Raw genomic sequence first — 26,011 nt, forward strand, 5'->3', positions numbered from 1 at the left:
ATATATTCCAAGGTTATTAACAAAAAGTATGGTTTTTCTATATAGGTCAGGAGGTGGGTAAATTAGTGTCAGCCCTATGGATCATATATTTCATTAAACACATGAAGTTTAGACTGAAACAGGAGCTTGTGACTGAACAGATGCAACTTTGTTGGTTAATGGGGAAGAAAAGTATTCCCAGGAGTGGAGCTAAGGCGTGAATAAAGCCTGGCTGGCTGGTTTTGTGAAGAATTCAACTTAGATACTTCAACTGTGTCCACCTGACCATCCATCCATCCATCCACCCATCTATCCATTTGTCTCTCATCCATCCACTGATACAGCAAATAATTATTGAATATTTATCATGAAACTTGTGGAGAGGGTACAGTTGTGAATAAGGCACACATGTCACTGCTTTATGGAACATAAAGGAAAAGTCTAACAATAAAGAAGTAGAGAAAATTCAAAACAATGTAAAAGTGCATATTAAGTGTCAAGAATATAGGGGAAGGGGGCTTATTTTAAACAAAGATGTAAAAAAAAGTCTTTCCAGGTCTGAGCAATTTAGACAGGGTGAGGATGCAGAACTTCTGCAGGCAGAAGGAACAGCATGTGCAGAAGGTCTGAAGTAGGAATAAAGCTTGTTTCTTTGAAAATCTGGAAAGAAGATCAAGTGGCCAGAGCTTAGGTTCAAGGACAGATGCCTGAGATGAGGCTGAGAGGTGGGAAAGCTGTTCATCTTGGGATTGGTAAGAGTTTGGGTTTGAATGAAAACACACTGAGACAAAAGGACAATGATTGGAGGAGTGAAGAATGCCTGTGTAGAAAAGGAATCTGGCTGCAAAACTCGGGGCAAATGTGCTCCATGGCTCTTTGACTCTGAGGGTGAAGGGTGGCAGGTCAAGGGGTCAAGGCCAGGAAGACCTCATATTCAGAACTATCCAACATCACTATTCCCATGATGCTCATTCCCTGGTCCCTATTTGATAAGATAGCTTCCAAAGAGTTTAAGGAAGAAGCCCCACAGGTGGGTGACTTCTGGCTTCAAAATACAAACATGTTAACAGGGACAGAAAATGAGACATAGAAGTAGGGCCCCATGTGGGAGACAGAAAATTACTACTTAGCTTCTGTTCCCAAGGTGTTGCAAGAGAATAAGAAATTTCATCATGCCATATTGTCAGGAGAGAGGACTTTAAAAAGATACAGATCAAGGTAGTATTTATGAAAAAAAAAAAAAAAGAACCTTAAACATGGGGCAGGGAAGCTGTGGTGATAAGGTCCAAAACGTACTCCCACCAAACATGATGTAAAAGCCCCTATATCCTACCATTATATTCATGATCCAGTCTCTGCCAACATGTCCTCCCTTATTCCTAGCATATACTGCCTCAGACTCTGTGCAGTGATGAAACCATGAGTCAGGTAGTTCTTGTCACCTATCAGGCTTCCTGGCCACCAAAGCTTTGCAAAAATGTTCTCTCTGCTTTCTTATATGTTCACCTGACACATTTTCCTTTGCCAAGCCTCCAGCCAAGGGGTTTCTCCATCCCACCTCCAATGCATTACCTAACTTCTCAGCAAATTTCACCTGCTCCCACTGCAATTAAGTTTGAACAATTAAGGAGTCCTGAAATAGCTGATTTATGTTGTTTTATTATCCTCTCACTAGTCCAAAGACTCCTTTAGTGTCTTGATCTGTTTGCCTTGGTTCCTAAAACCCATCTTAGAAAGCTGTCATGTATCAAAGAAATGGTAGAGGGTGGGACATAGAGGGCTATATTATATCAGCATAACATAAAGGCATCTGAGTCAAAAAAAAACCACATGAAGTGGCTATGAAATTTTACCTTTGAGGGAAAAAAAAATTTGAAAGGATGGTGCAAGCTACTGTTTGAACAGTACTGCAAGGCTGTATGAGACAGCCTAGGTCTGCACTTCCAAACTCATGTACACATAGAAAAATACCTCTTCCCAGTCCCTGCTCAGGTACCACATCTATATTTCATAAGTTCCCTAGGAGACTCTTCTGCAGCCATGAGCCAGCCTTGCACTGAGTCACAGTCCAGCACAGTCCCCCCCACCCCCCACAGTTCTGTGTGTCTGTGAAGGCAGCAGAATCTCCAGTAGATGCTTCATAATGTAATACCTTGATAACCATAAGAGTTCCCTCTCAGGACTCAATGCTTTTCTAATGTTCTTTATCTTTCCAGCAAAGAGCTGAACTAAACTGGGTTTTGGAAAGGGGCCAATCTGAGAACAGTTATGAAACATGACCAGGCCGAGGACTAGGGTTTCAGCCCGAACCACTAGTGTGATCATCACTTCCTTCAAAAGCATCAAATGTCAATAAAGGGGAGGGACTCCTCTCAGGCCCTGTGGACACCTTAGGAGTAGAAGGAGCTGAGCCAAGTGGAATTAACACCATGGAGCTAGTGTCATTGGAAACCCTTCAAATGATTATTAAATAAACTCTTTCTGGCTCAATAATCAAAAATGAATGATAGGTCTGGTGTAGGTCTCAGAGAGGGGAGTGAAAAGACTCCTGCTGAATGGGTTATGGGATTATTATTATTAGTCTTTATTTTTAAGAGCAGAAATATCAAAACCTGAACTCATAGATTTCTAAAAATGCTTCTTTGGAGGGTCTTTAGCTTGCTTTCCATTCTTTCCCCACTAAAAATGCACTTGATGATTCTGACCTCTTTCCATGTATGGTGCATCTCCTACAAAGGGCAGCCCAGAACACAGAGTCACAGAGGCTGAAAAGGCACTGAGGAATTTGAGGGTTGGGTGTGACATAACTGCTGACCATACCAGGCCACATAAAACCAAATGTCATGGGACACAGAAATACTTGTCTATAAACTCAAGGACCAGCCTCATAGATTAACATATTCTGAGGTCAAAAGCTGAAAAGATGAGCACTCAATATCTCTGATTACATGTCATCTTCAGTGATGAGCATTGCTTTTGGGGGCTCTTTGTTTTCTGTTTCTGGCAGCTAAGGCTTCTAAGCACCCACGGTCTAGTTGGAGCTCAGCAGTCTTTCTCATGTAATGATATACATAAGGAATGGTGACATTTCTAGGGCATGCTGGGGTGATCTAGAGGGTATCTGCACCCAAAATGAAACTATTCAGAGCCTCGTGTAACCAGCTGGGGACTCTGCTTGGGCCCTGTATATGCACCAAGGGCCAGTACTTCACCCTTTTGAAGCCCAGCAGGGTATCAGGCCACCAATTGGCAAGCTGTAGTCCAGCTATGTTCTCCCCACTACTGGGAAAATTAGACCACTCGACTAGGCATGGGATCTTAAGTTCAGGCTAAATATCTCAGAGCTTCAGGTTTTTTCTTTAGATCAGAGTAATAATGATACTTAGGCTTACCTCCCAGAGTCACTGCCAGGAATGAGGGTGAGGGTATTGAGGGGATGATGGGGGGGAGGAATGCAATACCTAGTCCTCAGTAGTATACCTAATAAATATCAGTTATATGTTTTCCATTAATATTATTTATAGTATGTTAAATTGTTTTTAAAGCCTTAAGAAGTATATTGAAGAAAATTATTGCTCCCATTATCCAAATAGGGATTCATACACAGAGAGGTGACTCACACCAAGAGACTCAGTGAATCAGTGACAGTTGCAGATGTCTCACCTCTTGGTATTGATTTCCCTGAGGCTACTGTACCAAGTCTATTTAAACCTTACAATAAAAGGCTCTTTCTGACAGGACTCTCTGATACCAAATCTGACTGTTTTAGTGTTCAAATTGCAGGCCAGTTCTCTGCAGTAGGTAACTTTACAAATACACTAAATCTAGCCAGAACTTACGAAATCAATGCATTAAACCTGCCCTTGTGGCCTGAAATGTGTCAATGCAGTAAAGGGATCTAATTTACAATTCAGGGTAGCAAAGGTCCTTGAGGTATGATAAAAGTGTAACCTCTTTTTCCTTCACTAGGGCATAATAAAGTTTAGAAAAATTTAAAATTATAGTTTTGTGAGAGAGAGGAAAGGAGAGAAGGAAGAAGGGAAGGAGGGAAGGAAAAGTAGGAGGGGAAAAGGAAAGAAGAGGGGAGAGAAGCAGGGCAAAGGCATAGGCGATAAACTCTTAACAAGGATGTTAAGAACAGCAACCACTGACTGATGACTGATTCCAACTAGTACAGGGAGTGAGAAGACAGCATCAGGAACTCAAGCTTATTGGGTATGTTGGTTCCCATTTTAGTTTTCCTCCTCTAGTTCTTGTTGTCAAGAATGTAAGCTGCTGGCTTTATCTTAGGTAAGGAGAATGTGCCACCAGAAGAAATCAGAGCTAAAGACACATCTGTTCCATGCTCAGTAGACATTCCAGCAGCTCAGAATACAAGCTATAATCTCATGAAGAGAGAGAGAATAAAAAGCAGAGAATGAATCTTCTAGAATCAAATAATTTGTTACCTGCATTCAAATCACAAAGCACAGACTCTGAGCCCCAGTGGGGATTCAAAATCCTTTTAAAAGTCCAGATGAAGGCATGGATGGTTATTTTAAGTAAATTCCCATTGGAGTGATTAGATTTGACTTTCAGAAAACACTCTCACTCTTAAGAATATATCAAGATGAAAAAAAAAAAAGAGAAGTATATATCAGGATGGATAGACCACATGGGTGAAATCTTGTTGATTTTCTAAGAAGGTTCTAAGAAGACCAGCATGCAACCTTATTATGTATGCAACCTTAGGTAAGGGAGGCTTAGGGTGCTGGTTTAAGGATTATGGGGCTTACTCTATATAAAACATTGATCTCTGCTTGGCACACTGTAAACGCTCAATGTGTAGGAGCTACCAACATTATCATTCCTTATAATTATAACAAGCCACTGTAAAACTCTTCTCAGAAATAAAAACCGAACTAACATTTTGTTAATCAAAATATAACAGACCTTCCCATAAAGGGAATTCTGGAGACACCAGTCTCTAGCCAATCCTCATCAACTGTTCTGAGTTCCTGTCACCAGCTAAGACTTCTCCTTTTAAACCACCCGCACAGAGCAAGTTCCCATGGCCCTTCCAGGTCATTCTTCCTCTACAAAAAAAAAAAAAAAAAAGCCCTTATGAAAAGATAAAAAGCTACTCTCTTCCAGCAGGGGAGTGGGTGGTAAGGTATTGCCCCACATCCACCCTCCCTACCAGCATATTGAACCGCTTTGGGACCCTCAATGACCAGCATGCCTGTGAGACAGAGATAGAGAAAGGTCTGCAAATCTTTATTGAAACTAGGCAGAGTTTAACAGGGTTGGCTCTTCCAAACCACTGACCTGCTGCGAGTCTCAAAACACACTCTTCATTTCTCTCTTTATCCAAACACACTGGTGCCCACCAAGGAGTGCAGTATGGAAGTGAACGTGGGGCACTCCTTTACAACGCAACCCACTGTGCAGAGTACACAGCACATGAGGAGCTCATGCTGTATCAAGGTATTATGTTTGGCCCTGGAGGTAGAAAGTGCCAGGGAAAACCGAAAGGAGGAGACAAGAGTAGCCAAGGGCAGTATTAACCAGGGCAGAATGGTTGGTCAGCCTTCAGGAACAGAACATCAAAGCCAGTCTTGTGCATTCTTCCCTCCCGAAACCTCATGCTTACCATTTTGAAGATGCAATTATCAAAGGGCTTGACAAGTGATGTAACCTGACCTGGATCAGAGTGGATAAGGAATAACTGTGGATGGCACTTTGGTCTCAGCCCCCTGATAATTAGTCTGTCAATCTTCAAGAGGGTTCCAAACATGGATAAGCTCAAATGATAGACATCATTGGAGAACCAGGCCAAAAGCAAGAGGATGTGGGGAGGGCACTGGGCAGGAGGAACCATGGAGCCATTCGGTTCTTGTAGGGAGGTCAGCTGGGTCTATGCAGCCCAAATCTCAATTACTTACACTCACTCCTCCTTTATAATATTTGACATATCCTGTGCAAACTGTGCTGTTATTTGTTTAATATTATCCTTAAATAAACAATTTTAAAAGTAAACAGCACCTTATTCCTATAAATTCTAAGCCAGCATCATTTGCCAAAAACAGTAAACATAGAATAAATAAAATAAAACCATTAGTAAATTTTACATATATTCTGCTACCTTCAAAAAGTTTCAAAAAGGAGTCCAGTGCCATGCTACATGCCTATAATCCCAGGAGCTCAGGAGGCTGAAGCAGGAGGATCCTGAATTCAAAGCCAGCTTCAGCAACTTTGTGAGGCCCTAAGCAACTTGGTGAGACCCTGTCTCTAAATAAAATATAAAAATGGGCTGGGGATATGGCTCAGTGGTTAAGTGCCCCTGGGTTCAATCCCCAGTCCAAAAAAGGAAAGTTCAAAAAGGATGTTTAGATCTCCTATTTTGTTAAAAAAAATTAACAAGTATCAAGGAAGTGTTAATGAGAGATAAGCATCAAATTGAGACTCCTTACTTGATCTCATCAGAAGATTTGAAAAAGAGGAAAAATTTCCCATTATTGTGAGTATTTAATGCCTTCTTTCTGAAATAATCTGTTTTAACAACAGAAATATCATGCTGATATGGGCCAGGCCAACATGGGAGGACATGAACCAACATGGCTTGGTTATGTATCTATACAAAGTTTACATATCTATGAAGTACAGATAAGAATGCCTATGTCACAGGTCTACGGCAAGAATTAATGGCGCGATGCAGGGCTGGGCATTTTCAAAAGGCTCATGAGCAATAGCTATTACACAAATGACTACTACTGTTGTGCTACAATTTCTTTTTTATTACTTTTATTATACAGATATATAATAAAAGTCAAATCCAAACTGCAGAAGAAATTTAAGGTAGCTATTATCATTATATATGAACTTCCTGAGAAACATGGTGCTCAGGACTAGTGTATAAAGTCCAGTATGAACTAAGAAAAGTCAGTGCTTTAGAGAACTAATTTGTCTCATTGGTCTAGATTCATGTGATGGTGTGTGTCTTGCTATTTTTGTTGTTGCTGTTGTTGTTTTCTATTGCATTATTCCTTCTTAGGCCTCCAATCCATGCACTATGGGTGACAGCATGTATACTTGTGCAGCCTAGGGGAGTGGGATCCAGCCTCCATCAAAAAGGATCTCTGTCCTGTTAGCCCCTGAGACTGTGCAAAAGCCAAATGTCTATTCCACCAGGAGCAAGGGCTGGAATTCCAATCCAGGCCTCAATTCTAAGGATAAACCAATTTAATAACTCATTCCTGAAATATATACTTGCAGAATGATTAGCCAAGATATTCTATATTATGTAGAAGCAAAGATGAACCAGTAATAAAAGTAAGCTAGAAGAATGTGAAGAAAAAGACAAAGTGTCACTGTAGAAAGAGTAAAACAATTAGTGGTTACCAGTGGTGGGGTTGGAGGTGAGAAGGAAAGGATGAGTTGGTAGTGAGTGGAACACAGGATTTTCAAGGAAGTGAAACCACCCAGATGAGGCTATAATGGTAGACAGATGACACCATACATTCACCAAAAGGAATGTGTCTTAATGTGTCTATTGATATTGAGGAGTCATCAGTTCTAACAAATATATCACACCAATGCAAGATTTATGCCCGATTTTTTTTTATAAACCTGAAGATACTTGAATAAGACAGTCTATTAATTGAGAAAGAGAACAACCTTCTGGCAGTAATTGAGGAAGAATCCATACAGGCTTCGTCTGACATGGATCTTGGGGATAGTGGCTAATTTGGACATTGGAATGGGCAAAGACAGTTCTGATGAGAGTGAGGATACAATAATTCATGATTAGTATTTACTGAAAATTTCCTATGTGCTAAAATTTATTAGAAGCTTTAGGAACCTTTCGTTCATTTATCCTCAATAAAATACCCAATGAATTGATGAGGCTATGGAAGTGGAGGCATACAGCCAGCCTACAATGACCCTGCAGGAAGGCATTTGAAAAAATGACCCTGACTCCATTGGTTGCCTTCTCTCCAATCTCCTACTGGTGCCACATGAACTAAAGGCAACCAAAAGCCCAAAGGCAAAGGGGCCTATTCATGGAGACCCCACAGTTCCAGGGCCTGGAACATGGTACACAGAGGTGGAGAGAGTAGTGGGAGAGGCAAAAGAAAATACTCAGCCTAGTCTGGAAATGTACAACAATGAAACATGATTTAATAAGCTATAATATAGTCCCACTATGGATTACTACTACTAGGGATGCTCTTAAGTTCTTAAATTGGTTAAATCTGGTGGCTTATTTTTGTTTATTTTTTATTTGTTTTGTTTTGAGACAAGGTCTCACTAAATTGTTTCGGGCCATGCTAAGTTGCAGAGGCTGGTTTTGAACTTGCAATCCTCCTGCCTCAGGCTCCCAAGAGGCTGGGATTACAGGCATGTACCACCACGCTTGGAAAATATCTTGAACTGAAGAAATATCTAAAATGAGTAAACCATGGCATAATGGGCAAACTATGTTCTAGTTCTTGCAAAAGCAAATAAAAACACTACATATGTTCATCATGTTTTTTTGTTCAAGAAGGAAAAGGATCTAGAAGGATGTACATCAATAATATTAATATTAGGTTTGGTGGAAGGGAAGGGATGCCAGAGGAGGAGGTATAGAGAAATTTTTTCTTCCCTTTCCTCTATTTGTGTATTTACATTATTTCTTTAGTTGCAAAATGCACACGACATTTAATGACTTTTTGAAGGAATTTAATAAAGAAAATTTTTATAAAAAGGAAAAAAATTAAATGATTTCTATGGCCCAGTGCGACAGCAAGAATATGGATTGGAACATTCATGACATAATCTGATTATTAAGGCATCTAAGGAAGTGAAAGAGAAGGGAAAATAATGTCAAACACAACTTCAGTTTCAAAGCAGGATGTCCAGGAAGGACTCACTAATACAAGCAGAGAATAGAAAAAAAAGGAGCAAAAAAACTGACCTGCTGAGTATAAATAATTTGGAGGGACTGGCCAACCACACAGCTATGTAGTAGAAATGGGGGCCTGGGATTTAGGAGTCATGTGTTAATGGATGGATCTGAGCTAATGCCATACTGGAAAGGCTAAGATAGTAAGAAGACTCCTGGAATGGGAATCAGGAGCCCTGGACTCTGTTCATGGCCCTGTGATCCAGAAAGTGACTTCACCACCTCTCTCTGCTGCTGTGTGGATGAATGGTACTCACCTCCCTCTTAAGAGGCAGCTCTCCTCTTTGATCATTTCTGACTGACAGCTGGCTTTGACTGGATCTTTACAATGACAGGGAAGCCTAGTGAATTCCCACCCTACTGCTTTTCAGAAACAAAAAACCTTTTCACTATATTTGAAAGCCGGCCAAAATGCAATTCCCAGAAGTGGAATGCAGGCTTGGGCCTTGGAATGTGTGAGCGGGCACCTTCAAATGACAGGCAGTGGCCCCCATCTATTTGTGGAGGCTAAAAGGATTCTTCTGCAAGTCAGATATTATACTTTTAAAGCTGGTGGGGACTTCTTGGGGATTGTGGTGAAAACACACAACCACTGGCTTATGCAACTTCCTAAACCTCTCCCACAGTGGATGAACTTAAGAGAATAACACAGTTGTGGAGCTCCAGATCCCACTACAAAGGGGGCCCTGAAGAGCAGGCATGGGAGGAAAGATGTCCCCCAGTCTGCTCTGCCTTGGAGTCCATATATCAATGATTGAGTCTGGAGCTTTCTCTTCCTCATCACAGCCCAAGAACGCAGGTGATCAATCAAAGCAGAGCAGCAGAATGGGAGAGGGTGGGAAGAAAGGCCTTTGAGTCCTGGTTGTAAAATGAGGAGAATGATATATGCCCCCAAAGGGCTTCAGTGACCATTAAGCCCAGATTCATAGTAAATGCTCAATAAACAGGGCTTCCTTTAAAGGCTACAACCCAAATCTTCTCAGGTCACAAACATCCACCTGGATGCCCACCCTCATTTCTCTGTAACCTTGAAAAGTAGTTTGACTTTTCATTTCTTTTTAATTCTGTTTAACTTATATGTATACCTTAATTAAGGACCAAGACACACTTCCTAAAAAGGAACATAGAGCAGGGAGGGAAAAAAAGAGTCACTCTTTTTCCTGGTTCTTTCTTGACACAAGAAACAGACTGTGGTGATGGCTAATTCTCTTGGTCACCACATTCCATCTGCTTAAAAGCTTATATTCCCATAGCTCTGCTTTCATTTGAGAGATAGGTAGCTATTAAAGCAGTGGCTATTTTTGACTCTTGGGCCCCAAACTTCCCTGTGTTATACTGAGAGAAAACTGCAGATGCTCCGAGAACAAGGGCTTCAAGAGGTCAGGCAGACCTGGAATGAAAGAAGCTCTTGAACTAGACACAAAGGAGGCACCACTTAAACCTTATCAGAACTCTCAGAGGGTAGTTAATTCTAAAACAAAAGATTTCTTCACCTTCAACATAGTTCCAAGGCTTTACTCATAACAGGAACCTTCTGGAATCTATATAAGACTGTTTACTGTCTGCAAAGACTATGCTAATATTACAGAAATATGCCCCCTCTGCTCAAAGACACACAGACTTGATCTTACTCACATAGTCACCAGATTGTGCCTCTCTCTTCCTCATCATTATTTTACACTCATTGACTAACACCAGGAGTAAAGCCTTCTTTTGGAAACATTCTGAAAGAATCTTTTATGACAGTGTCTCTGCTCATAAATGTTGCAGGCTACAGTTTACAGTTGCCAATGTTTTATGCTTACCAAAGCAAGATGTTCATTGTGACGTATATTGAGAGATGTCTAAAAAAATAGTAAACAAGATGCAACCTTTGTGGGACACCCCAGACACAGCAGGTTTTCACCAAGGCTACCACTGTGTCCCTGTTACTCCACATCTTCATCTGTTATTCACCATTCCTCTTATTCGAGGGTAGCCTTGGTGATGCAGGGATGTCCCTATCATCATGGAGCAGATGTCTAGTAGGCTTCTGATGCGTCTTACTTGACACCTGCTCTTCCCAAACCACTTAAACAAGGGAAAGCACACGAGTCTCAAGTGAAGGAGATGTGTCACTTTTAATTCGTGAATTTATCCGTTCATTCCTTCATTGAATGTTTATTAGTGTCTCCTGTTTATAGTACTATAGATATTATAGTGAGACAAGTAAACTCCCTGCCATGGTAGTGATTGAAAAGACAAGGATTGAGTAAGTTACTAGATAACTGGCATAATTATCTCGCAAATAATTTGAGTGTGGAGCTTCAGCAAAAGGAATGTGTCCTAGTGGAAACTATGGATTTCTATCAGCAATGCTATCCATATTGAGGAGAAAAAGGACAAGGGCATGGGGGAACCCAGGGAGAGTCAGGAACTGCTTTGTAATATGAAGAAGGCACGTCTAGGAAGCTGTCAGCTGAACAGAGACTTGAATGATCTGAGTACTAGGAAAACAGTGTACCCCACTCTGAGGGAACAGAGAGCAGAAGCTCTGAGTTGGACCTGAGCAAGTCATATCCTAGGGAAGGCAAGAGGGGAGGACAGCCAATGCCCAGTCACTGAAGGCGGGAAGGCCTGAAGACCTAGAAGTTGGCAGGGCCAGCCCAGCAGGATCTCAGAGCCATGGCCTGTGTCTCATTTGAAGTGCAACAGAAGATGTTTGAGCAGGGGAGTGAATTGATTTACATTTCAAAAGGCTAGCCCTGGTTATGCGTGCAGAATAAATTAGGGGTAGGCAAAATGGAAGCAAAGAAACCAGTCAGGGAGTTCCTGCAGTACCACGACAGAGGCTTGAGCTAGGGTGGTGGTGGTGATGAGAAATGAAGTGTTTGGATTTAAAAGATTCTAAAAGCAGAGCCAAGAAAGTTGCACAGGTATACCTAGTTGAGCTGGGACTCAACTCCAGTGTCTGCTGAAAACAAAGCCCACTCACCTCTTGACTTGACTATTGTTTTCTTCCCACTAAATCTAATGTCTACATTTTAAGAACTGACAGACCACACAGCTTTAAGACAGGGAGGAGGTGCTGCTATAGAGCCATCTAGATGCAGTATTTAAAGTACCTCCTATTTCTTCTATTGTAACATCTATCTGGGTTTTCAGGGAGTTCAGGTTTTATTTTGGTTTTGGATTTTGTTGGTTAAATGTTTATCCCATCTTATTTACAATATTTCTAAAAACTGCCCTTGTAAACTCTGGTCTAGACAATTTTCAAGTCTATTTACCTTATAGACGTATGGGTTTGATTTCCTGCATTACTAAATATGACCCAGAGTGGGTTACTGATTCTCCTTCGGCAGATCAGATTTCTTCAGGGCCTGAAGTCCACCACTGTGAACATTAGTTCTTCATTAGGTGTAACTATTCATTTTGACGTGTGAAAGTATGTCACCAGTGAGATTATAGTAAAGCCCAAATACCTTGGTTATTGTCTTGAAGTTCCTTGATCTGTATTTTATTCTAAGTCAGGAACTAAACACTTTCTTTTTTTAAAATTTTTTTTTTAGTTGTTGATGGACCTCTATTTTATTATTTATATAGAGTTCTGAGAGTCGAACCCAGTGCCTCACACATGTGAGGCAAGAGTTCTACCACTGAACCGCAACCCCAGTCCAGGAGCTAAATACTTTCTATCTAATCAATTAAGTGGATTCCAGGTCATGGAGACATTGGAGGGCATTGTTTCTTTCTCCTACCATTAAACAATTTGATAAGTAAGATTCCTAAGCAGCTTGGACTAACTTCCTTATGGGGAAGTGGTCAGTGAAGATTTTAAAGTCAAAAAGAGGGTGAGTTTGAGTCCACCAGTTAGTTAATAACCATGTAATTTAAATAAACTAGCTTCCTGAGTCTCAATTTCCTCATCTATTAATTGGGGCTAATAATAACTATAATCCAGGCATGTTATAAGGCTTGAATGAAATGAAAATTATGATTAAAAATCAATTAGCATGGGCTCTGGCCTGGTATTGTTTATTACACATATTAATTATCTTGGTCTCCCTGGTCTGTTCATTGAGAATTTCCCAAGATAGAAGTTTTGGATTTTTAAATTCTTTGATCTTAACTTTCCCTTGTATGATTTTGCTAAGATGCCATAAAGCAGTAACAGATCTGGTGGCTTAAATAGTAGCAACATGTCTTCTCCCTACTCTACAGGCTAAGATCTTGTTAAGGCTTGTTTCTCTGAGCCTCTCTCCTTGACATGTTAGGGGCCCTCTTCTCCCCGTGCCTTCCGTGTCTCCCTTTGGGTGTCAGTAACCTAACACTCTTCCTATGAGACTCTTGCTGGAATAAGGCCCACCCTAATGACCTCATTTAACACGATTATCTCCTTAGAGACCCTTTTTCCAAGCAGTCACATTCTGAGATATGGGAGGTTACAACTTCAACATATGAACTTCAGGGGGCTTGTCAGGGGATGATGTGTCCCCAAAATTCTCTTGTCTTCCTCCCTCAAAAAAGCGTGAGGGAAAGCATGAACCAAAGCAAGGGATGATGAATCTTATGAGCCCCGCCCCCTTTTTAAAAACCTTATTATACTGTTTGACCTTGGCCAAGTTACTTTTCCTCTTTGACCCACATAGTCTTAATCATATAAATAAAGGGGTCAGAATAACAGGTCCTTCTCTTCCTGCCCTTAACCTAGCAAAGGTAAGTTTTCCCCATGATTTCTCATAGCAAAACGGAATCTATGCTAGAGCACACAATGAAATGACCAAAACAAAAACAAAACTATCTTCTTTGTGAAATAAACCCAGGATGAATTCTCTAGAAGCAGAGGATTACATTCAATTGCCTTACAAACTTCTTAATTACTTAAAGCCTTTTCTCTTTATAAGGCCATCATTTAAACCTACTTAGTTGGATAAACCAGAAATCCTGCTCTGAATTTATCAATATCCGTAAACAAAGTAACCTCATCAAGATTTGGGACCCAGATTGGCTTTGAGGGAAGGAGAGCATGTTTTCAAATAAAGGTCTCCTTGAAAGAATTAAGGGGAGAAGAGTTCTAAAAACAAACACACATACAGAGAGAAGATGTAAAATTAAAACCAGCTTCCAAGCTTATAGGTTAAGCCAACGAGGAGAGAGGGAATAGAAAACCGGCCATGTTTCCTCTCCAGCTGTGCAGCTTCAGGTCTCAGGACACTGTGTCCCTGTATACATGTCGACAGCCTCAACAAGGCAGGAAGGCAGGCAGGGGCAGGGGTGAGGAAACAAATGTGCTCATCTGAGAGCTGAAGAAAGCAGAGAGAGAAAGCGGTTTTCCATGGAAAAGGGCACAAGGGATGAAGTAACTCGCATGGAGACATTCCAGAGACATGACATTGGGATGCAAGTCTACATACAGTCGGAGACTCCTGCACTGAGTGGCTTTGAGCAAATTATTCAACCTTTCATCTTGGGGTGGCTTTTAATTGGACTTCAACTGAAAAGCTTCAACTGAAAATAGATCTTTTATTTCATTTTTGTTGTTAATACAAAGATCCTGGAAACAACCAAGATTATTCAAACAAACCAAATGGGATTCATTTACCTTCATTCCTCAAGCAATGGGATAATATACAGCTAGTTGAAATTAGGTTACAGGAGAATATTTAAGACATGGAAAGCTGTCGATGATATATAGTAGAATTGAAAAAAAGGACATAAAACAGCATGAACAATTTGAGGTGCTATTTTAGTAAGTGGCACCTAAAGTCATAAGAAAAAACTTCTCAGCAGGGATACTAATTGGATTCACAATGGTTGTCTCTGAGTAATTTAATTGTGGTTTATTAATTTGTTTATATTTTTTGGTAAATTTTTCTACAGCCACTGCACTTTTTTTGCAATGGGGGGGGGAATCTCAGTTAACTTTTAAAATCTCAGTGTGCTACAGTAAACCAGCCAGTAGAAAAAGACCTGATTCATTTGGCCTCAGTTTCCTTGTCTGTAAAGGGAGACTGAACTTCAAAAAAAAAATCTTTAAGAATAAATTTTCAGATCACATTAAGACAAACTTCAGCAGAATCTTGCCTAGGGTTTATTTCAGAGGATGGAACATGCAGGGTTGGGTTTGGAGAAGTTGGCATTCAAATTGTTAAGAAATCCTTTATTGGTATTTTTGTTAATTCAATGTAAAAGCGGCTTTTAGAGCTGAGTGTGAGAGGCATCTCCCTAGCAAGTTGTTCCTGTAAGTCCAACAGTGTGGAATTGCTATGGATATGCAGGAAAGCAAGACTGTACCCAATAGCAAGGCTGAAAAACTTCCCCATGCCCAACCCACATGCAGAGAAGGGGCAGCAACTGGCAGCTCTTCACATGTCCCATCAGCTAAACCACTTAAGCCTGATGGGAAACAGGCGCAGAGGAGTAAGCCCTGGACTAGACGTGAACTCAGACTGGACCCAATGCTTTGGGATTCTAGAAGTGGGAGAAGATAAAAGAAGGCAGAATTTAATACAGCACCATGTAGTGGGGTTAATGAAGAGACAAAGATGATGTTGCCAAGAAATTAAGTATTATACATCTGTATCATGAGTGGTCATCTATTTAAAAAATACTAGTTATCATGATATTTGTGGTATATGACAATGATCAAAATATGTAATTAGTTATGCTTTATTTTCTTGCTTTAAATAAATGTTTATATTCTCGCTTATAAAAAAAAGAAGAAAAAGAAGAAAGAACATGGGCTATGAATCTGATAAACTTAAGTTTGAATTTTGGTTTCACCACTGAAGGCTTGTGTGACTTAAAGAAAATTACTTCTGTGGGAAATCTAATTATGTTTTTCTGAGGATTGAGATTCTGAATAAAATACAATAAATATTAATTCTCATTATTATTAAACTAATTTTCCCTGTGTATTTATCTAGATTAGATTTTCCCATGCCAATATTTACGCTGTTAGGCCCAGAGCTGGTGGTCAATGAACACTTTTAATTCAATTAAAAAATAGAAAAAATGCTTTTATTACATATGATTTTATTATACGATATGATTATAATACATATAGTGCTTCAGATGATTTCTAACCAAAGGTTTTACATCCATGAATACATTTGACTAAATTTTCCTTCCCTTTCAGAGGCTTTCTTTAAAAGAATCTAATGAATTATTATTACATTGAGACCATAAACTATATGGTTTATATTGAGATGAACTTGGCAGAATTGGCTTTAACTGACCCCGCCCTTCAAAGCAAAGAATGAATGAAAATGAAAGCTATTCTCAAGAATAGCTCCAAATAAAAGCCCAAAGAAATTTGACAGATGCAGTGGGATGAGAGACTGAAAAATCTTTGAAAGAACACACACACAAACATCAAAACATTCCATTTAAATGGCCAACAATGGAAACAAACAAACAAACACAAATCTATGAGCTGCTCCTTGGCCAATATTTCTAAAAGGCCAAGTTTGCTGTACAAATGCAGACTGGCCTATCTAATTGCTGCTACTAACCCTCATGACTTTGTGATCTATGTACAAAGGCAGAAAGAGGCCTCAATTAAGATCTACATTGCATCCTAGTCAAACAGTCTTTGTGAGAATTTCCTCTATTTGAAATGAGACTTAAAGGTCTATGTTACTTCTTTATATTGTTTGTAGTAAAAGAAATGATGTGACTGTTTGCAAGCAAGATGCACCCAAGTAGGTCCCTGAAATATGTTCAGAATGAGCCCAGGTGCAGATGGAAGGAGAGGAAAGGAAGCCAGGGAAAAAAGAACAAATGATGGACAGGCTCCCTGGCACATCTGCCCAGGGCACGACCTGCATTATAATAACTTGTTTGAACTGCTAAAGTGCTGTAATGTTTCTCTTGGCACAGGAATCCCATGCCAGTTTCTTATAGGCTTTATTTTAAGTCTTAAAATTCATATTCTATAAAGTCATCAATGAAAGGGAAGATGATGTTCAAGAACAAATGTGTGCACTCTCAGGTTATCTTTTTCCTTGGAATTATTCTTGCAAGTAAATGTTAGATATATCCATTCATTCAACAAATTGTGACAGAGGACCTAATATGGGCCAGGCAAAGACTTCAGTACAAGAGATTCCCTTTGGTTGGTAACCTCATGCAGTACTCATGGTATTACTGGGTCTTTGCGGGTAGGTAGGTTATTTCCATGGAGAGTAGCCATCATACTTAAAATATTGGCAAGAGCAGCTGAAAAGAAAGCATATACAGACTCAGAGTTGTTTTCTGTTTGTTTGCTTGTTTGACTCGTCTAGATTTGAGGCAATTGTGGCCTTTATGACTTTATCAATAGTAGCCTTCTGCAAAAGAAAGACTGTCTGTGATTGCAAATGAATCATGGCAACATTTTAATAATGCTCATTTTAATTAATACTAGAGCTCTGATAAGGAAAGAACCTATCAATCATCTTTATTCTGTTTCTCTTCTACACAATCTGCTAACTAAGTCTGCTCCCTAAATGAGAAAAAGGCTGGAATTTTAAGGGTAAAAAGCAACCAAAGCCCCTTATATCCAACACAGATGTTGGATGGTCCTGCTGAGTTCAAGCCAACAACTGCAGTTCTCATCCATTTTCTCCCAGCTCACTCCTGCCTCACAGCAAGGACTTGTAACTCCTCTCTATAAAATTAAAATATACTGAGGTCGGGCTAGCTCAGAGGGTCATCTGAACTGGCCAGGATCTCCGGGATCACCTAGTTCAAATCATATCCATGCAGGAGCTGAGAAGGATAATATGAGTTTCCCCAAAGTCACAAGTCAATCAGAGGCAAGGGCATGTCTGACCACAACATGCTGATACTCTCCTCCAGAGTTCTCTTGCACTGCATCATAAAACAAGAAGATGCTTTGGCTCCACTAGTCCCAGGGACACCTCTCTTAAAAAAATAAAATCTCAGCAGGGCGCGCTGGTGCATGCCTGTAATCACAGCAACTTGTGAGGGTGAGGCAGAAGGATGCAGAGTTCAAACCTAGCCTCAGCCACTTAGCAAGTCCCTAAGCAACTTAGAGAGACCCTGTCTCTAGATGAAAATATTTAAAAAGGTTGGGGATGCTGAGTGATTAAGTACTCCTGGGTTCAATCTCCAGTACCAAAATAAAATAAAATCTCGTTTCATCCTTCATATCTCATTGTCTAGTCTTTCACAGAAAAAATAGAGATTAAGCCATGATAAATGTGTCCTTGAATTCCAGATGTCCCAAATAGGTTGCTGGAGCATTCTGCTGCGGAGCTCCCCCATCTGGCTTAGTGTACTGGGTGTGTCTCTGCTTGGCTGAATGGGAATGGGGAGCCTGGCTCCTATGTCTGGGAAAAGGACAGGGTAGAGAGTGAGAAGGGGCCTTGAGCCCAGATCCACACTTAAGCAAGGCAGAAAAATAGCATCTGCTTTTCCATCCTGCATTCACATGTGCTCCTGGACAAAACCCAGAAGCTAACGCAGACAGCTGGCAGAAGAAATTCATGAACCACCGCTAGGAGGACATACACTCAATTGTGGTTCCAACAGTGATGTGTGATAGGCTCAGTCAGACCTTCCTCACTACTTCCTTCCATTGAACACTGGCCCACATCTGTGAGCTACCAAGTGTGGGAAGTTGGAAATGATAGAGGGAGAGAGTAGTCACCTGTGCATATGGACCTACTGCTTTCTTGCCTACGAAACTCACTTCATCCTAGGAACAATCCTAGGATCTTGCTTTTTCAGCTGTGTGAATTTAGGCAAGTCACTTAATCTCTCTGAGCCTCTCTCCAGAATGCAAAATGGTGGCTCATAATCATACCTATGAGTTGTTGTGAGTTAAATGAAATTATCCACATAGTTTGTTATGAGTTGAACTAAATAACCCCAATAGTTTGTGCTTGGCACTTGGTAAATGGTAGATATTAGTAACAGCTCCACTGTGCGTGACTCCGTCTTTCAAACTACTGAGCTCCCTGCAATCTAATTAACAGAAGAAGCATTCCTCAAGTCAAGTATGCTAGACTCCATGAAGGGACAGGGACCAAAAAGAGGCCAGACAAAGAGGTTCATCCTATTCCACTAAACTAGTTTGGTTTGATTTGGGAAAGACTCTATTTCATAGGTTGAAATAGATGTGTGTTGAGGGTGATTCAATAGAAGAAGGATTTCACAGAAGAGTCTAAAAGCAAAGAAGCCAATTTCTCTGGGTTTTCCAAGGTCTTTTCATTCATTTCCCATTGGCCTAAGGAAAAAGAGATAAAAGGTGAAGTTGCACATAGATTTGAGGAGAGAGTAACCAGGGAGAAATTTGGCTCTCCTATTAACATCACTCAGGGACTGAAAACATATCCGAATTTCCAAGCCCCTTCTTATTAGAAGCATTGATTTAAACAAACAGAGGCACATTTGCATCCTAGGGACACATCCTTACTTTTATAAAAATGTTTGAACTCAAATGTAATAAACAGACATAAATGGTTCTATAAAATATGCCAGTAGGTAAAGAAACAAGGGTCCTTTAGGATATAGAGGGGTTTTGTTCTTTTTTCAAATTCATTTTTATTTTTCCAACTGAGGAAAAAGGACAGAGGAAAAACAACTAAAAGTCTTGTTGTGAATAATCACTTAGAAAGGACATCTATAACCTGTGTCACTCTAAGATGGAAGCCAACTGGGACTGAAAAACAATACAGTTCAACTAAATTAGGAAAGTGTCCTGTCTTTAAGTTCAGGGAGAGTCCCTGGGTCAAACTTCACAATAGACTGATGGCCTTCACTGGATTGTCAAAAATGACAAGTACAATTCTGCAGAACACTGTAACATAACCAAAGCAAAAAACTTGGATTTCATATAACACCGCGTTCATTTTTGTTTGTGAAAACTTGTTTTAAAAAAGAAGCTTCCCAAGTAGTTTCTTTCCAAAGCAGACCTTTGCCAAGTCTTTTATTAATTTCCACATTCCAAAGAAGTTGAGATTTTATAAATAAATCCATATTTACGACCTTAAAAACATCCGGGTTCACAGACCACTCTCAAGGTCACTGCCTCATTTAAGTCTCCCAACAGCCCAGTGAGATAATAAAGGGGGGCTTTTTATTTATAAGCTAATGGTTCTGCCCATAAACTTGAATTCTCTCAGGAAATCTATTTCTCTAGAATTCTCCAAAGTGCCCAGCTGGCTCAGTCACAGCTACTAGCGTCCAGAGCTCTTTATACACCAGAGGCATTTTGCTAGTATTGGGAAAGAGGAAAACCTGGTTGGCAACCCTTGCATACCTGCTCAAAATATCAAGTAACCAGTGAGCACCCCAGGCAGGGCCTGGACAAGATTTCCACGATCAGATATCTAAGATGCTTTCCATTCCTCAGTGTTTGGTATTTTTCTTCTGTCTTTTACTCTGGAATTTCCCTTCTTAGATGCCTTACATGGATAGGGCTGGTTTGGGGTAACTCCTTCTTTTAGTTTCTCCAACTCTAATCCTTCATCTCCTAATATTTTCTCCCATTCTTAAGTGATACCCTAAGAAGCAAAAATGAAGATATAGATTCAAGGGTGAGGCTTCCCTGGTCACTTGCTTAGGTTCTAGTCTAGTTTTAGGTCCCCAACTCAATAGCTTCAAAGAGCTGGGTGTTCCTCCAGTTCATAAGAACTGTCTTCTTAAAAAAACAAAACACAACAAAACCAAAACCTTATAGCACCTAAAACACTTTTAAGCAAGATCACAGAGCTCTGACTGCACACCTTAGACTGAACTCTCCAGGTGGAATTCCTAACTAAGGATGTTTCTTCCAGCAGTTCCCAAATAACAGACACACAACTCAACCTCAAATACAATTGAAATGTATTATCTGAAAGACAATATTTATAGACATCCAATTAGCATCCAATTACAAACAGTCAGTCCTCTATACTTCATCTCTAGAGGGAATTCTGGAGCTCTTCATCTGCACCTTTCAAAAACCTTCAGCTGCAGGTGGCTCTGGGAGGCAGAGTTGAACCAGGGAAGCTTCAGCTTTGTTGCTGGGCAAGCCCTGGGTGTGATCTCTAGCTTTGCCTCAAAATTCTCACTGAATGACACTGGATAACTGACTTCACCTAGCTATGTTTCAATTTCCTTAACTGTGAGACGATTTCCTGCAGAGAAATTAGAAATTAGGAAAACTAACTAGAAAACTCATATAAAGCACTGGAACTGAAGTGCCCACCCTTGCAGTCAGCTTCAAGTTATAGCTTATATAAGAGGAAACCAATGACTACAACTACCAAAATTGTCCCCCTGTAAACTTGATATGGTGGCTACCATCCCAAATATTGTCTTTATGTTTTACTTAACATAAAAGGTAAAAGATATTTTCTAAGTTTTTAATCCATGAAATAAGGATAGCTATAGTGACTGTCAATATTGATTCAAAGACTCAATGAGACAATGCATGTAAGGCACTTAACACAACTCCTGATGCACAATTAACATTCAATAGATATGACTTTTTATTATTAGAAATTGTTTTTAAATCATGCAGTCATTTAACTGAAAATTATTAGGTATCCATGTGCCAAGCACTGGACCAGAGAGTGTATATGCAAGGTCTGTTGTCCTGATCTGATGAACCACCCAGAATGGTCAATCTCTGATATTCAGAAGCAAGGACTAGTGTGGAGGTAGAAAAGATGACCCATAAAATACCCTGAGAGGGAACAAAAAAGATCAGAGGCCTGAGCTACTCAAAGGAAAAGGCCCAGCCAGTTCCACCAGTGACAGAGAACTGTGTCTCCTCTCCCTGCACCCAGGAAACCATAAACATAGGCTAGTGGGCATGTTTTAATCTCAGGAGAGAAGCAAAAATAAGTGGAAGGGGAAAAACAAACAAACAAACAAAATGACAAAATAATCCTTCTTTGGACCAAACATGGTGGCAGAAAGTGGTGACTAGAGAGGAAAAGGGGACAGGGTCAGGAAAGACTGCCCCCCTCAGTCTTCAGATTACACTGACACTTCAGAAACTGGGTGGGGCAGCTTACATAGAAAGGAAGAGAGGGCGTAGGAAATCTAATTCAAATTGCAGAACATTACCATTTTTTAACTAGACTGATATTGACAATCAGCGATGGATGTTACATTTGGATCTTTAATCTCATTTTCTCTATGTGTAGCTCTGAGACCATATTTTAATGTTTTTAACTATACTTAATACAGTATCTCAACCCTTATAGTATGTAGACAATTATCATCTTCTACAGACATGCAAAAAATACACAAATAATCTATTCTAAACTAGAATCCTTGCTCATGAAAATATAAACACAAAGCATAAGAAAAAAATCTACAAATAGATTCCTTATCCCCAAAGACCAACTGCTCTGGCCATACCCTTCCTTGTCATCCCTCTGGATTTAACAATGAATGTAAAGCAACCTGGCTTGAAGAATTTCCCAACCACTATCCACTCCTGTTAAAGCTGCTGGAGACATTGCCCCAGCTTCGAGGCACAGGCTGCTATGCAGCGCCACGCCCCACGCCCAGAGAAAGGATAGGAGCCGCACTGAAAATGAAGGATGTACCCCAGGGAAGATCATCCAAAGAGAAACAAAAGGGAACCCACTGCAAACCTGGTCCTGAGATTAGGGCACTGCTACATTTCCTGGGGCTTCTAAAGCAAGTTATATCAAGGTTAAATCTCTTTATCTTTCTTTAAAGTGTCTTAAATGATACATAGAAGAATGGGCGTGGCCCGCAAAGCCATGTCACAGATCTTCCATAAGAAGAACCATTGCAGTTTCAGACTAGGAGGAAAAACAACCAATTGATTCTTTGTATATCCCCAAAAGGAAAATTGGCAAATGTTTACTAAATGTAAATAAATGGAATATACATGCAGCATACCTCCAGGATGTAATAGCATGAGAGCTGTGGTTCCATCTTCCGAGTTAGAGAAATAAGTATAAAAATGGAGCTCTGGTCCCAATCAGCTTTTAAAGAATTTGGATGTTACCTCCTACAGATCTTTGCATAGACAATTGGCACTGAAAAGATATTTTGCACAGTAAAAGCAATGGTCCCTCAATAATGAAAAATGAATGATATTAGGTAGTGGCAAATCCAAAGCCTCTTCCCCGGGAAAATGATCCCTACCTAGTTCATCTCTTTTCCTTGGAGTGTTTCTTTCTTGGGACCAGCCTGTAGGGTTGGAGTGTATTTGTGTGAAGTGAAGCTCAGGTGCATGAAAAAGGTATGATGCTGCAATGGAAATAAACCAGTTGACAATAAAGTGCCCTCACAAGAGGCAAGAGAGGCATCTTCCTGCCTGTGGAGAGTAAGGTACTGCATAGCAATAGCAAACACACAGGGTGTTCCAAGAATAAGGAACAAGAGCAAACAGACTCCAGCCCAGGCAAAACCTGGTGGATTCTGGCAAATTAACTGGGGTGGCAGGTAAAGCTCTGCTCTGGGGCAGCTGCAGAACCTCCCAGGGGCCAGCAGATCACTTCCTTTGTTCGCCCTGCAAAGATGGAGTAGCCACCCATTCCTCCACTACACACACACACACACACACACACACACACACACACACACACAATCCTATTTACTATAGACAAAGCACAACCATGCTGTTTCATACTAAACTAACAAATGTCAGTGGCTTTTGCTTTTTGATTGTTTTAGTGCCTATCCCAGACTGCCATATGGCTGTGTTATTCAGGGACATCATTGCAGCACACCACTGAGGAATCCCACGTTGGGGCACGGTATTTTACTCAGAAGAGCACCTTTCTGGACGCCGCTGAAAATGTGGGTTCTGTACCTGATAATGCCACATTCCCTCTCCACCCCGCCCTAGGTGCACGCCCAGCACATCTGACACCCTCCAGCCCCGAGTGGCTGGGTCTTGCACACAATGGCAGTAGGACACGACATGTACACAGCCTGTGCCTGCGACCACAAACTAAAATCACTAAAAACTCATCCTTTCTTGGGATGTGAGAAAGAAATGACACGAAAACAAAAATATAAAATAAATCGAAGGGAAAAGAAAGTTGATCATTCCCGCAGCAGCCACGTTATCTGTCCAGTCCCCAATATGACACACGGAAACATGAATCGCGCTGAATGCAGGCAAGAAGGCGACGCGAGAGGACTGGTGGTCCAGACACCCCACCACCCTCGCGGCGATGGGGGCCAGAGCCCTGGGACTGGAGCCAGGAGAGGGGCGCGGTCAGGCTGCCGAGTACCCCCCCGAGGAAAGGTATCATCTCTCCACACCCCAGTCCGGTCCAAAGGACCCTTCAACAAGCAACACTCCTCAACCTGGGCAGGCGCACCGAGCCCCGGGCGGAAAGGGAGTCCACGGAGAGCCCTTGCGCCCTCGGGAACTACGGGCAGTGGGAAAGGAGGAAAAATAATCCAAAGTTCTCTTTGCCACTGTTTGGGTTTCCTCTTTGTTTTGTTTCCCCCAAGCCCCCGGGTCGCTCAGTCTGTGTGGCGCCAGCCCCGCCGGCTGGACTGACCGCCTCTCCCCACCACCGGACCGCGGGTCCCCGTCTCTCCCCCGGGACCGGCTAGGGAAGCCGGCAGGACCGACCGCCCCGCCCGCGGCGCAGTGGGCAGCAAGTGAACCCGGGAGGAGGTGGCAGCGGCTCCCGCGCCTGGACTCACCGTGATCCGCGGGATGTTCTTCTTGCCTTGGTAGGACATGGTGGCGGCGGTGGCTGCAGCAGCTGCCTCCCTCCCTCCTTCTGCTCCTGCTCGCCTGAGCCTTGCTCAGCGCACAGCGCCCCGAGATCAGGTGGAGCGAATGGTGCGCTGGCCACGGCCGCCGCCTCCTCTCGCCTCCGCCCCCCTCCCGGGCTCCCGCGGTGGCTGCCAGAGACAATAGTAAATCTCCCTGGTCCCCCTTTCACCCCCGACCCCCCCGCCACACACACCCTCCTCCACTCGCGTTCACGCCCGGGTTTTGTTGTGTCTTTTTTTTCTTTTGTGGTGCCAGCTGGGACCCCGTAAGACAAGAATGGCTGATCTGCGACTCCTCCCTCTTCTCTCTTATCCCTATTGATTTTCCTCTTTGCATCTGCCTCACCCACTTTTTCTTTTTCTTCCTTTTTTTCCCCTCCCTCCACCGGCTAGTGCAACGGAGCAGCCTGCTCCACAGCCACCAGGGGGCGCCAGGGGCTTTTCCGGGCGGGGATGCTGCAGCTCCGGGTGTAAAAAGTACTAGCGTCGCCCTCCCTAGCCTCCTGGGCCAAGCCCCTCGACGCTCCAACGCCTCAAACAACCCTTAGACCGATTTTCCGTCGTCCCAACCCTTGTTTCAGCAAAGAGATGGCATTGGACTTCCCTCCCGGAACCCGCTCTCCATCCTCGCGTGGGCTGACTGTGGCGGCAGCTGCCTTTGTTAGAGCCAAGGGCTGGGCGCCGCCTCTGCTAGTCGCAGTGTGTGTAAACAGCAGGCGCAGTCCTTTAGAAAGCAGAGACCTGGTTAGACTTTATGCAGCCTGGTCGATTTGCTGTTATCCTGAGTCCATGAAAATACATTTTGAGAAACCGTAAAGCTGTTATTTGCTCTCAGGGGGCGATGAGGGGCACAGTATCTCATTAACTATTCTCTGTATTTTAAATATATTCTCAGCGATATTTAAAAAAAAGCCTACATTGTTGGATTCAAGAGAAAACATTAGTGTTCTGTGGATAAAAAGTAGAAAACACCTGTAGTGCCAAGACAGAAGCCTGGGCAATGTTCTGATGTGCAGCCATTGATTTTGTGAGTAGAACTACTGCTGCTGCTCAGTGATCAACCATGTGCACTATTCAAAATTCTGAGTTTAGTGCTGATAGAGATTATAGGACTCAAAACATGGCCTTTCAGCACTGAGATATATTGTTCTTTATCTATGTGCTAAAATGAAACATTCAAAGGAAACATTTGGAGAGGCCACTATAGGTGGGGGTCTTAGTGTGGGGCTTTCTTTGATCTGCTGAAAAATAATCCCAAACATACAATTTAAATAACAACAAAAATTTGGCTGTGTATGCAAAATGTATAAAATCCTCTATCACCCCCACTCTCCAACTGTCAATCCTAATATCCTACTAAAGACAAATTCTGTAAATGCCATTTAGCATGACCAAATCTGTTAGGGA

General features: G+C 41.6%; 1 protein-coding gene across 2 annotated transcripts in view; it reads right to left on the reverse strand.

Annotated features, from left to right (window-relative positions):
* The window catches only part of Dpysl3 (dihydropyrimidinase like 3), a 103,140-nt gene that overhangs the window by 29,278 nt on the left and 47,851 nt on the right, over positions 1 to 26,011 (reverse strand). Inside the window, exon 1 of one of the 2 annotated variants that reach the window (XM_078047353.1) lies at positions 24,530 to 24,736. The exons of the other annotated variant lie outside the window; for it this stretch is intronic. Within the exon in view, the coding sequence (XP_077903479.1) occupies positions 24,530 to 24,568 (39 nt within the window). The 5' untranslated portion in view covers positions 24,569 to 24,736. Of the gene's footprint in view, positions 1 to 24,529; positions 24,737 to 26,011 lie in introns of those variants that run through there. 2 annotated transcript variants of the gene reach the window in all.

Source organism: Ictidomys tridecemlineatus, chromosome 1 (assembly GCF_052094955.1).
Source record: "Ictidomys tridecemlineatus isolate mIctTri1 chromosome 1, mIctTri1.hap1, whole genome shotgun sequence".
Taxonomy (NCBI): Eukaryota; Metazoa; Chordata; class Mammalia; order Rodentia; family Sciuridae; genus Ictidomys; species Ictidomys tridecemlineatus.